Raw genomic sequence first — 12,831 nt, 5'->3', positions numbered from 1 at the left:
CAGGTAGTGCATCATCAAATACTAATGCTGCATCATCCCTCCCATCAGGTGGACCTAACGGAAGAAGAACACTGTGAGGTTGATCCTCGGAGCACTGCTCAGAAGGAGGAAACTGAAAGAACCTTCTGTCTTCATCAAATACTACGTCCCGACTGAAGCTAAGACGACCAGTGTCTATATCTATCAGCCTATAGGCCTTGTGGTGATCATTGTACCCTGTCATCATGAGTTTCTGGCTTTTGGAATCCAACTTAGAGCACTTAGCAGTTGGAATCCAAACATATGCGACCAAGCCAAATACTTTGAGATGACTGATCTTAGGCTTACGGCCAGACCAAACTCTTCTGGAGTCTTCCCCTTAACAGCCTGAGTAGGTGATCAATTAAGAAGATAGACAGCAGTAAACACTGCTTCAGCCCAAAATTTGTTCGGAACACTCTTGTGTTGTAACATGGAACAAGCCATTTCAACAACCGTACGGTTGCAACGTTCAACAACACTGTTCTGCTGAGGAGTGTAGGGTGTAGTTGACTAGCATTTGATGCCATGGGTATCACAGAAGTTGGAGAAAGCAGAAGAACAGAATTCCCCCCCATTATCTGTCCTAAGAGTTATGATATTACAGCCAGACTCTTTTTCAACTAAGGACTTAAACTTCTGAAAGATATTAAATACATCAGATTTATGTTTTAGAAAGTACACCCACATCTTTCTACTGAAATCATCTACAATAAGCAAAAAATATTTGCAACCAGTAACTGAAGATGTATTCATAGGACCACAAATATCAGCATGAATTAACTGGAGTACCTTAGATGCGCGCCAAGATTCTCCATCCTTGAATGAAGACCGATGTTGCTTGCCAGCTTGACAGGCGCCGCACACTCCCAACTGCTGAGTCTGAATATCAGGTAACCCTGACACAAGTCCCTCCCGTGATAGTTGAGAGAGATACTGAATGTTGAGATGCCCATATCTCTGATGCCACAAAGTGCTGATGGGAGAAACACGAGCTGCTAGAGCTACTTCTGGAGAATCACCAGTGTCAAGAAGCCTGTATAGACCATGATCCTCTAGGCCAACAGCAACCGTAAGACGAGTTTCCCTGTCAATAATGGAGCACTTGTGCGCACTGAACACCACATCGAGTTGAGGAAAGTTCCTCATAATCTGGCTGACAGACAACAGATTAATTTCCATACCAGGAACATAGTACACATTCAAGAAGATGAGTGTGCGCCCACCAGACTGGATCTGAACTGTACCTCTGCCAACCACTGTGTACTCAACACCTCCACCGAATACCGTGGAATCACTGAAAGATGAGAAGTCAATAAACCAGTCACGCTTGTGGAAAAAATGACATGATGCACCAGAGTCAATGTAACAGGCAAAAGACGGGACATGATATGAGGACCTCTTAGCCATAAAGGTGTAAAAGGCAGATTCCTTTTGCTCAGAATGTTCTGCAACATTTGCTCGCTGATGAGACCCTCCCTGCTTCTTCTGTTCAGAAGCAATCCTCTGTCAGGAATCTTTCTTCATGTCGCCGAACTTGTGACAGTAATTACACTGCACATTTTTCTTCTTAGCAGGATCAAAACGCTGAGAAGAACCTTTCTGCTGGAAGGACTGAGAGGACTAATATTGGGCAGCAAAAGCATTTTCTGAGGAGGCTGATGAAGCACCACTACCAAACTGTTGTTTCCAACGATCCTGCTGCATGAGTTTGGCACATAACTCCGGAAACTTCAGATCAACATTAGTGGAGGTAATGTTGAGTGTTTCTATGAAGTGCTCATAAGGGTTTGGTAGACTTTTCAGAGTGATGACTACCATATCTTCTTCCTCCATGGTCCGACCAATAGCTTCAAGCTGATCTCGAATGTCTTTAATCTTGTTAAGATGTTCCTGTAAAGACATATGTTCGTCCATCATGATGGAGAATCACTGATCCTTTAGAAAGAAAGCTTTGCTCTTGTCGGATGTTTCATGCGATTCCTTCAAATGTTGACATATTTCAGCAGTTATCTTGCTGGAAGGAATCTGTGGTAACTGATCATCAGTCACAGAGAGTTTGAGAAGCATAACAGCCTCTCAATTTCGATCATCAAACTTATCTTGATATGTACCAGGTGTACAAGGACTAGGCTCTTTGCCCAAAACAAGCTGGTCAAGACGCCTATATTCAAAAATGGTCAACATTCTCTATTTCCAGATGTTATCATTGGTGCCATTAAATCGTTGACTGCCTTCCAACATCAGATTGGTTAGCGAGGCCATCTGCACATTTACCAAGACACAGAAACAACAAAGGAGTCCGGCACGAATTTCAATGCAGATGCCAACTAATCCGAACAAAAATCTGATAGGTCCTAGAAACAAAATTCAAATCCACTGACTCGAAAAATTGAGGCACGAAAAACGATGCACCCAGAAAATTCTGACGATTACCCAGTTGAGATAACACAAAACCCACATCAAATCTACAATCGGGAATAAAAAAAATCGACAAATGAAAATAAAATACCTTGGTCGAAAAATAAAACGAGCCACGGTGTCAACAAAAGGATGATACAAGCTTTAGATTTCAGCGTTCGTAATTTCTCCAGATTACCACGCGCAGCCCTAGCACAAGTTTATAACCTCCGCATTGTCAATTTCTCTACCGCAAACCCATTAAGAAAAAGAAACCCTCCGCAAACGATAAATTCCAGCTTATATCAATCAATGCCTTGAAAACAATGTAGAAACAAATTAACAGCCTCGCAGAACACAACTTTACAGACAGATCTCTGTATGATATATATTTTTATAGTGTGTTGCATGTAAGAAGAATGCATCGTCCTCTGCGTGCTTGGCATGCGTTGAAAAAATAAACCCAGAAATTGGAGGGGATTCCTGCTGCTACCTTGTAATGGTAATGACAAACGTTGGGTGGGGATTCCAGTCGCAAATCGATAAACTGAGAGCTCCAAGCGGGAAAAGCATTGCACGGTGTTCAACAATACTCAAAAAATTATAACGGCTTTCGTCCACAAGGTATTGAGGTTGCTTCTTCTTGAAATTTTATGTGCGAGGGCTTCTGAAAGGTTCCGACGTTTCTGACAGAGACTTATAGTCTAGTCGCCAATGCCAGCATTCTCACTGACTCAGGAGACCCTTGCACGGTGGCCGACTGCACGTCCACTTGTAGCAACTCGTATGTTGTCGTGAGCATCTGCCAGGGACACAGCGCTTAACGGTCGAGTGCAAGTTTCCGTCGGTGATCTAGTCTCTCATACACGCTGAAGAACTTCACAATAGAGACGCTAACCCTTGGGGGACAACAGTGCCTTGGCGACACGATGCTTTCGATTTTGGATTCCGTCTTCAGCATCAACGCCTCCACGAAGAACAACAACAAAAAAAAAGAAACATAAAAAGAACCAAAAAAAAAAATCAGACCCCTAGAGAGCAATTTCGAAATGAACACGAAATTTTTCAAACAATGAAAATTTATTTCGAAAAAAAATATTTGTGCTTTGATACCATAATCAATGAATGAATTGAAATTGATTTACAATGAGCAATGAGGCTCAATAAATAATACAAATGTATTTACAGAAATAGAAACAGCAAGTTTCTTCTAGAAACTACTAATAAGATCACAGACGATCTTATTCGAATGAGCATTAAACACTAAAATAGCATTATTCTAATATCTAAGAAATTGCTAATAAGATCACAAACGATCTTATCCGAATGAGCATTAAACACTAAAATAGCATTATTCTAATAATTCCATCAGTGAAGTTTAAGTTTGTTGCGGAAGTGGAAGCCAAGGAGAAGTGCAATCCTTCTAGGGAGTTGAAGTGGAAGAAGGTCGAAGGACTAAAGCAGAAGAAAGCCACGGTTGAAGAAGAAGTTGAAAAGGAGGAAGGAGCAGAAGGTTGACTATCGTTGACTAAGGATCTTATGTCTTGGTCTTGGAGTAGCAGATAGGTCAAGGGTCTTGGTATTCGTCAATTGGAATCTCTATAAGAAGAATTTGTTTGAATTTTCCTCTCAAAGAGTGAGAGGTTTTGGCCCTGGTTGATAACCTATATTCTGCGTCTCTTGTCTCTTTATGATTTATGCATTAGTAGTTGTTTGATGAAGAAGAATGTTAATAACCTAAGTAAAAGAAGATCCTAATCTAAAGAAGTAAAAAGCACTCACAAACAGTTATTAATAGAAGAGAAATCACTTAATATATGTCCCAGATTTCTCAACATGGTGTCAGAGCTAAGGTGACTAAGTCAAGGAAGGGCATCTTATAAAGGGACAATCAAGAATCAAATCTCAAGGAAGGCATCACAGCGAAGATCATCTTGAAGTATCATAACCCTAGATCAAAGAAGTCTACAAAGAAGTAATGAAATCAAGATAAAGAAGGAAAAGGCCAAAACCCTACATCTACTCAAGTTGAAAGGATCTACAAATCAAGTTGAAATGTTTTGAACTCTATTCATCCAAAGGAAGCTAGAGGCGTTGGAATCTCTATAAGAAGAATTTGTTCGAGTTTTCCTCTCAAAGAGTGAGAGGTTTTGGCCCTGGTTGATAGCCTATATTCTGCGTCTCTTGTCTCTTTATGATTTATGCATTGGTAGTTGTTTGATGAAGAAGAACGTTAATAACCTAAGTAAAAGAAGATCCTAATCTAAAGAAGTAAAAAGCACTCACAAGCAATTACTAATAGAAGAGAAATCACTTAATCTATATGTCTTAGATTTCTCCACACGGTATCAAAGCTAAGGTTACTAAGTCAAGGAAGGGCATCCTATAAAGGGACAATCAAGGATCAAATCTCAAGGAAGGCATCACATCGAAGATCATCTTCAAGTATCATAACCCTAGATCAAAGAAGTCTACAAAGAAGTAATGGGATCAAGATAAAGAAGGAAAAGGCCAAAACCCTGCATCTACTCAAGTTGAAAGGATGTACAAATCAAGTTGAAATGTTTTGAAGTCTATTCATCCAAAGGAAGCTAGAGGCGTTGTCATCAAGACTCTAAGGCCATCTCTCTCAAACAAGATCCCTACCATTGAAGACATCACCATCATTAAAAGATCCAAGGGATCTCCCTCTCTGTGGGAACAAGGATCATTATTAAAGAAAACTATCTTCATCAAAAGGAAGATTTGTATCCTCTATATCATCATCAAAATCATGGAAGCAATAAGAATAAGGAGCATTCTATCAAGTAAGTATATCTGTCAAAATGTCTTTTTGCAAGGAAAGCAACAAACTGGTTGGGGCTTCAAACTATCTTGCATGGAAAAAAGAAATCTATGACAAACTAGTAGAGTTATATTCTGTAAGCACTGCCGAAGAAGTCATCTCATTAAGGCAAGAACTCTACAAGCTAAAGATGTCAAGGGAAGATGGAATAGCCTCATACTTTATGAGGATATCTAAGGTCCGGGATCAACTACAAGATCTGGGAGAAGTCATGTCCGATAGTGAAATGACTACAGTTGTATTAAATGCACTATCAGAGGAGTGGGTCATGGAAGCAATAAGAATAAGGGGCATTCTATCAAGTAAGTATATGTGTCAAAATGTCTTTTTGCAAAGAAAGCAACAAAATGGTTGGGGCTTCAAACTATCTTGCATGGAAAAAAAGGACAGATCTGAATCTCATTGAAAATGAGGTTATGGAACAATTCAAAGGTTCTATCACTAAACCAAGAGGTGAATATGCTCAAGCTCTTGTCAATTATATGAAAGGGGAAGTTAGAGCTCAAAGGATTCTCATAGAATCCATCAAGGATCCCCTCATCCCATACGTATCTAAATTCGAAACTTCAAAATAAATCTATGACATAGAGTTATATTTTGTAAGCACTGTCGGAGAAGTCATCTCATTAAGGCAAGAACTCTACAAGCTGAAGATGTCAAGGGAAGATGGAATAGCCTCATACTTTATGAGGATATCTAAGGTCGGGATCAACTACAAGATCTGGGAGAAGTTATGTCTGATAGTGAAATGACCACAGTTGTATTAAATGTCTCTACGGTTGTATTAAATGCACTGCCGTAGAGGTCATCTCATTAAGGCAAGAACTCTACAAGCTGAAGATGTCAAGGGAAGATGGAATAGCCTCATACTTTATGAGGATATCTAAGGTCCGGGATCAACTACAAGATCTGGGAGAAGTCATGTCTGATAGTGAAATGACTACAGTTGTATTAAATGCACTAGCCCTTATGACTTCAAGTACTTATGGGAAGAAAGAAGCTACTCCATTCTAGGATCTATGGTCACTATGCAATATTAAAGAATCTAGACTAAAGGTATCTAGCTGGTCACATTCCCGGAGGGGTTCATTCTACACTCTCAGAGCTTCGTTTTGAGAATTGTTTTCCGATTCATGTTATCACTTTGAAAAGGCGATATTAAGTCATCAAACATCTCCTTAGATCTAGTCTTTTCTGCAACATGCAAAATCAAATGATCCTTAATAGCTTCAAGGATCACCCTTTGTGCCTTTATGTTTGATCCGACATTGCCTTCACTATCGGGTCTACAACTGCTAGTGTCAACATGCTCCCTGAGCCTTGCATTGGAGTTGGAGGAGGGTTGGACACGACTTCCCACAAGTCTTGCTCCTTCAAGATCACTAAGATTATTTCCTTCCATGGCAAGAAATTTGAAACCCCATCAAGTTGATCCTCAACTTTCACACTAGTCACTGACATGCTCATCTTGAGCTTTATCTTTCAAGCTCGCTTAAGAAACCTGAAAGTTATAGATCTATTTTTCTCCCAGAATTGGTGCTTCGATACCATGTTAAAATATCCTAAAATCAGCTACCTAAGCAAACATATCAGATCTAGTTACTTGCTGGTAATTAACTTTTGCATGCAGCGGAAAACAAGAAAAGCAATCACACGGTGCACAAATATTTATGCCCTTCTATATCAGTTCATCATTCAAAATTATCTTCAAAACTTACAAGAGCTCCTTAAAATTAAGGCAAACCTGCACTTAAATCTGTATGACTGTGCAGAATCCATACGGCAATACGAAATCCATACAGATGGTTGTACAGCCTGTTGAAAATAGTAGCAAGTGAGGTCTTCTTTGACTTGTGCCTTATTCAAAGTGACCACAATCAGTCTTTCTTTAGCATGCACAAGTTCCTGTAAGTTAGGACGAGTTCCTAAAAGTTAGGACAAGTTCATGAAGCAGATTAACTCATGCGTATAGTTGGAGGCTCAATTGTTGGTCTCCTAGTGCGAGTTAGAATTCTCAATGGTTCTTTGTGGCTAGGACGAGTTAAATGAGTTAGTTAGACTCAGTTAACAAGTCAATCACAAGACCTAGTTCCAAAAATAAACTTGTCAGATTTATCTGATGTGAATTGCTTATAAGGAGGACGAAGGCACAGAATTGGATCATTGTTCTGTGTGAACACAAGGTTGTGAGACAAGACAATAGAGAGCACAAGTTTGTGTGTGTGAGCTAGCAGAGCTAGGAAAAGTGTGAAGGGGAGGCCTATACTCAGTGTTTGGCAGAGGAAATTCTTGCTGGTATGCATTACGAAATAGGAGGAAATTTCCAGGGCCGGCGCAAGGATTTAGGAGCCAAAAACCTAATTTTCAATGGTTGAAATCTAACCGTGAGATCAATGGCTCTCTTTTAATGAAATTATTAAGTGACCCACTTTGATCACTTTATTAATTAATTAATAAAGTGAACTTCTGAAAAAGCATAGGATACGTTTTATGATGATTTCCATAAGTAGACACCCTCAAGGAAATACCTGTTTGAGCTACAAACACCAACAAAGACTAAAATAGATTGCCTTCAGAATACCCAATGAAACACAAAAAACATGTTCTGTTCTTTGTTCTAACAAATTATGGAGATAGAATTATTTTATTTATCTTTCACTATGACAAGTTTAATGACCGTTATTCACCAATCATCTGATTAAATCCATGGCCTATGCACACTATTGCCATTTAATTTCATTCAATGGATTTGTCTTTGTCATCAATTGTCCTCATTCTACAAGCAAATGGCATTAACCATCAGTCTTATCAATAAACCTGATCAGTTCCCCTGATTTGAACTGCTTCAAACAGAAAATCATGACATGGTAAATTTATCATCTATATCAGAGCCTAAAGACAAAAGTGATGACCAGAGGAGACTGAAAAATGTAACTACAGCATATGCGGGAACCTAGCTGCCTAAGAAGGATTTCTATATTCTTTAGGCTATAGCTTTCTTTCAATACTATTAACTTCCAGAAAACTGTTCATATAAGGAGTACAGGTCAATCAGATAGAGAACTGTGTTTGAAGATGAAAATGATAGAACATATTTTGATTCATCCATCTTCTTGTTGAACACTTTTCCAATATGCATGTGCCAATGTATATGGTGGAATGCCCATTCTTCCATGGCTATTATTTACTTTAATACATGTTGGAAAAAACAAAAAGTAATCTTTTGTTGCTATCTTTCACGCTTATCAAAAATAGCCAAGTAAGACATGAACATTACGAGAAAAGGTCAATGCTCTCGATGTTTATTAAATCTCCATTTATTGCTATCAGGGATTTTCCTGGAGGCACCATCCGCTGATTGGTAATAATTTCATCTTTGATTGACTGATTAAGCTGCATATTGCCAACATTGTCAAACTATAAGATCCTTAATATACCTTTTCTAAAATAAAATTGCCCTTGCAATTGCAGCACGAAATAACACCAAAAGTATTTGAATAAAAATATCATTCGAACATAATAAATTGATATCCATTACATAGTTAACTGTCACCAAACAAACTCACCTTCATCCGAGACAAAGACGAAACCAAATTTGGAAAATTTTGGTTTATTTCTTGCATAGAATGCAATGGATCTGAAGCCTGAACAATCCTCTGAGCTGTTTGATGTCCTAGATCTGCAAAATATAAAGGAGACTTTTTTATGACTCTGCCAGAACTTTAAACTCAAAACAACAGTAATGATTTGACAATGACATGCAACACAGGGTATCTGATACTTGAAAACTTTTATTATGAATGCAGCACAGTACTGCGATCTCACTGTTACCTTTCAGTTCCCATACATCCAGGGTATCTGATACTGTAGATGACAGCAAATAATCTCGAAATTCCATCAGATCTGCAGTAAACTCAGGTTTGCGTTCCTGCACAAGGGCCACAGCAGACAAGTTGCAAGGCTCTGTCAGATCCTCTTTAAGCAAGAAGAATTGGTGATGCAGAAGTTCGAGGGCAATCAGCAACAAAATAGATAACACAGACATACCAAGAGCTTGGAAAATATGAATCCTCTAACTTCCTGGCTAAGGTCTTCAGTTCGGGGGTCTTCCAAGGTTATGCCTATAAAGATAACAGCACAATTATATCACCAAGCCATTCCATCTCAATGATATAGTTAAAAGATCTAACCATAACCAACAAAGCTTGCTATTATGTTAATAGTATTTTCTAATGATATTTAAAATAAAAAAATAAAAACGTTTTTAAAGTCACAAGTTAAACCTTTCTTCACTTCACTATCATCAATGGCTTTGTACTCCATGTTCTTCAAAGCAAGTTCTACACCATAGCCAGCCAAATTCAATAGGCTCCCTGTGCCTACAGTAGTGCAGTACTCAGCCTCTGATTCACAGCCAGAGGGTAGGATGGACCGAACAACATATTGAACTTTTCCCTGAAGCAAAATAAAGCAATTGATGGGCTTAAAATAAGCAGTAATATACATAGATAAAAAACAAATGATGAGGTTCAAAATGAGCAGTCATATACATGCATGCTATGTGTGTGTGTGTTGACAACAAAAGATTAAGTGCTTCAAGGTTTACTGTCAGAAACCAAGACAAACCATTAAAATATCTGAAAAGGCAAAACTGTAAGTTCCTAGCAAAACATTCAAATAATATACCTACAACTGCAAAGACAGGCAAAAGACAAAGACGGGAAAATTAATTTCTCATTGTTAACAATGGAGAAGCTGAAAGATAGTTGACAAGTGTGGGGCTTCCAGGACATCTTGATCATTGGAGCTTACATCAATGCAATTGATAGACGGATATTAAGAGTGTTCATAGATCAATGTTGGCATCAATGACAACACCATTCAACAGACATAAATGGTTGTAAATAGCAAAGCATAAAAAACATATATAGCTGAAATTCAAATTAAAATGACACAAGAGGTAGACAACTAGCAACTTCATATATAAGCTCCAGATGAAGTATAAGTACATATCATAGCCTTCTCCCAACACTAATACAAATACTCCAACTATTCAAAAAGCCCTAGCAAGAGTGAACCATCAAACCCTAGCTCAACCAAGAAGATCCAAGGGCAAGAATCTCTCCAACACAAACTCCCAAGGCAAGATGTCCTCTTCCCTTCTTCATCAAAAGCCCACCCTAGACTTTTCCCTAAAAACCCTAATCTTCAATCTCCAAAGAATAAATTGTAACCCTAGAACTCCGAGATGCTCCAAGAAATTCAAAGATAATCAATAAAACCTATCACCTCCACAAAGAGAGGATACAAGTAAAAGTGAAGACTTATGAGACAGAAAAAGAGCAAACTCTCTTCTCTTAGTCAATCTCATCACAAAAGTGTATACAACACACTCTCTTCTCTTAGTCGCGTCTCATCACAAGCGTCAATACAAGTCAATGAATGAATATGTTTGATCATCATCTCCAAAATCTCTTGCACACCAAAACCTAGTCACAAGAGAAAACTTCAAACCAAGACATCATCTTTCTCTTCCATAGCTTATCCTCGAGTTTCCTCATCAACTCATGAACCCTCATGAATTTCTCTAATACAAAAAATACGAAAAGAAAGGCACAAATGCTAACTGAATGGAAAGACTCTCTCCTTCCTCTACTTATATGAGTGATAAGGGAGACAAACAATGCTATTTGGGCCCCTTTCAAACATCCTACATTAGACCTTGTAGGCCACACAATTGAGACATCCACTTTAGAGCATAAGTGTCATACTCCAATGGTGATGCTATGCACAATAATGACTCCTAGGTGTTGTAGCTACACAAGGCAAGTCCACGCCATTCCATCACAAACCTCCACGAACTCCATCTATCCTCCAAAGCAATGTATTACACCGGGTCAGCTTTCCCCTACAAAAACACTATCAAAGCCCTAGGCATCTGCAAGCCATCCACAATCATCCAAACAAGAAACTAAGCTACTACATGTAAACTAGGGCTTGAAGCCCTGCTCCATGGTGCACAATGCTACACATCTCATCTGATATTAATGCTTGAAATATTTTTGTATTCAAATTGTAACTCTCTTAACTTTATTAATAAAGTTTAATTGAGCAATTACAAATATATACTTGTACAATAAACTGTAACAAAAAAGAGCAAGTTGATAACGGAGTTCACCATTCCTAGGCTACGTCTCTAGGTCCAACTCAAATGAGCAATCAATCCATTAAAATGATGCAAAACACTTCAAATGCTTTTTTACATCGACACTAATCTGCAACCTACAATAAAAGTACCATTAAGACCCTTCTAGGAAGACTATAGGACTAATGGAATACTCTTCCCATCTGCTTCCCGCAAACAAAAATGCTTTATGGCATCTATTCTCCAAAACTCTGTTGAAAATTACACCTAAAAACAACTTCTACACATAATACATTACAACTTCAGGTTGTGGTCTAGTGGTAAGGTGTTTGGCTTATATGCTTTAGGTCAGGAATTCAACTCATCAAGTGCATGATTTTGTGGGATATTTCATAATTTTGGGGATATACATGAGTTTTTTCGGTGAATTGTTGGTTATATAATATATCATATCCCACATGAATTTAATATATTGTAAGTTGTAACCATGCATGAATTTGGGGATAATACAAAACAATAAAATATTTATGTGAAATTTGCCAACCACGAAATTCAACCACTCACAACATGTGTGCCCTACCACGTAATCCTTCTAGAAGGCCCATGTGGTAGCCACATGGCAACCTTCCATGGAGAAGTGTCAACGACGTGTCACCCTATCATCATGCCATGTCAACTTGTCATGCCAACATTTAGTGTGCCATGTGTCTTTCTCTTGGTATGTCACCTACCTCGACTTCCTAGGGCCAAAACTTTTGCATACAGTGTCCATTTTAGCCCGTTCAAATTGTGTTGGAAAGTTCTTAGCAAGCTCTTTGACATGGAGACCTTTTCATCAGCATTTGAGACCATCAATTTGGATTGATTCTGGGAATCCTTCTGGATCATCTCCTAAAAGTGCTCTCTAAATAAGTGGCTCCTCCCTGAGGCCTCAATGAAGGGCATCCACCAAACTACCAAGAGATATCCAATGCCCAAGGGAAGATCATTAAGCCTACAATTTGGGGATAATACAAAACAATAAAATATTTATGTGAAATTTGCCAACCACGAAATTCAACCAATCACAACATGTGTGCCCTACCACGTAATCCTTCTAGAAGGCTCATGTGGTAGCCACATGGCAACCTTCCATGGAGAAGTGTCAACGACGTGTCACACTATCATCATGCCATGTCAGCTTGTCATGCCAACATTTAGTGTGCTATGTGTCTTTCTCTGGGTATGTCACCTACCTCAACTTCCTAGGGCCAAAACTTTTGCATAAGTGTCCATTTTAGCCCGTTCAAATTGTGTTGGAAAGTTCTTAGCAAGCTCTTTGACATGGAGACCTTTTCATCAGCATTTGAGACCATCAATTTGGATTGATTCTGGGAATCCTTCTGGATCATCTCCTAAAAGGTGCTCTCTAAATAAGTGGCTC

The 12,831-nt window shown here is 38.7% G+C and overlaps 1 protein-coding gene across 1 annotated transcript in view; it reads right to left on the bottom strand.

Annotated features, from left to right (window-relative positions):
* EBS1 (EMS-MUTAGENIZED BRI1 SUPPRESSOR 1) overlaps positions 1–12,831 on the bottom strand; it is a 446,396-nt gene that overhangs the window by 392,076 nt on the left and 41,489 nt on the right. The window contains exons 4-8 of the mRNA XM_089394973.1: positions 9,547–9,718; positions 9,311–9,384; positions 9,095–9,191; positions 8,830–8,942; positions 8,541–8,656 (exon numbers count right to left, since the gene is read on the bottom strand). Coding sequence (XP_089251099.1) covers positions 8,541–8,656; positions 8,830–8,942; positions 9,095–9,191; positions 9,311–9,384; positions 9,547–9,586 — 440 coding nt within the window. The 5' untranslated portion in view covers positions 9,587–9,718. The remainder of the gene's footprint in view (positions 1–8,540; positions 8,657–8,829; positions 8,943–9,094; positions 9,192–9,310; positions 9,385–9,546; positions 9,719–12,831) is intronic.

Source organism: Pinus tabuliformis, chromosome 1_2, assembly GCF_031772625.1.
Source record: "Pinus tabuliformis cultivar Carrire ecotype Pingquan chromosome 1_2, CPIR1, whole genome shotgun sequence".
Classification (NCBI taxonomy): domain Eukaryota; kingdom Viridiplantae; phylum Streptophyta; class Pinopsida; order Pinales; family Pinaceae; genus Pinus; species Pinus tabuliformis.
This window is presented reverse-complemented; position numbering and strand designations above follow the sequence as displayed.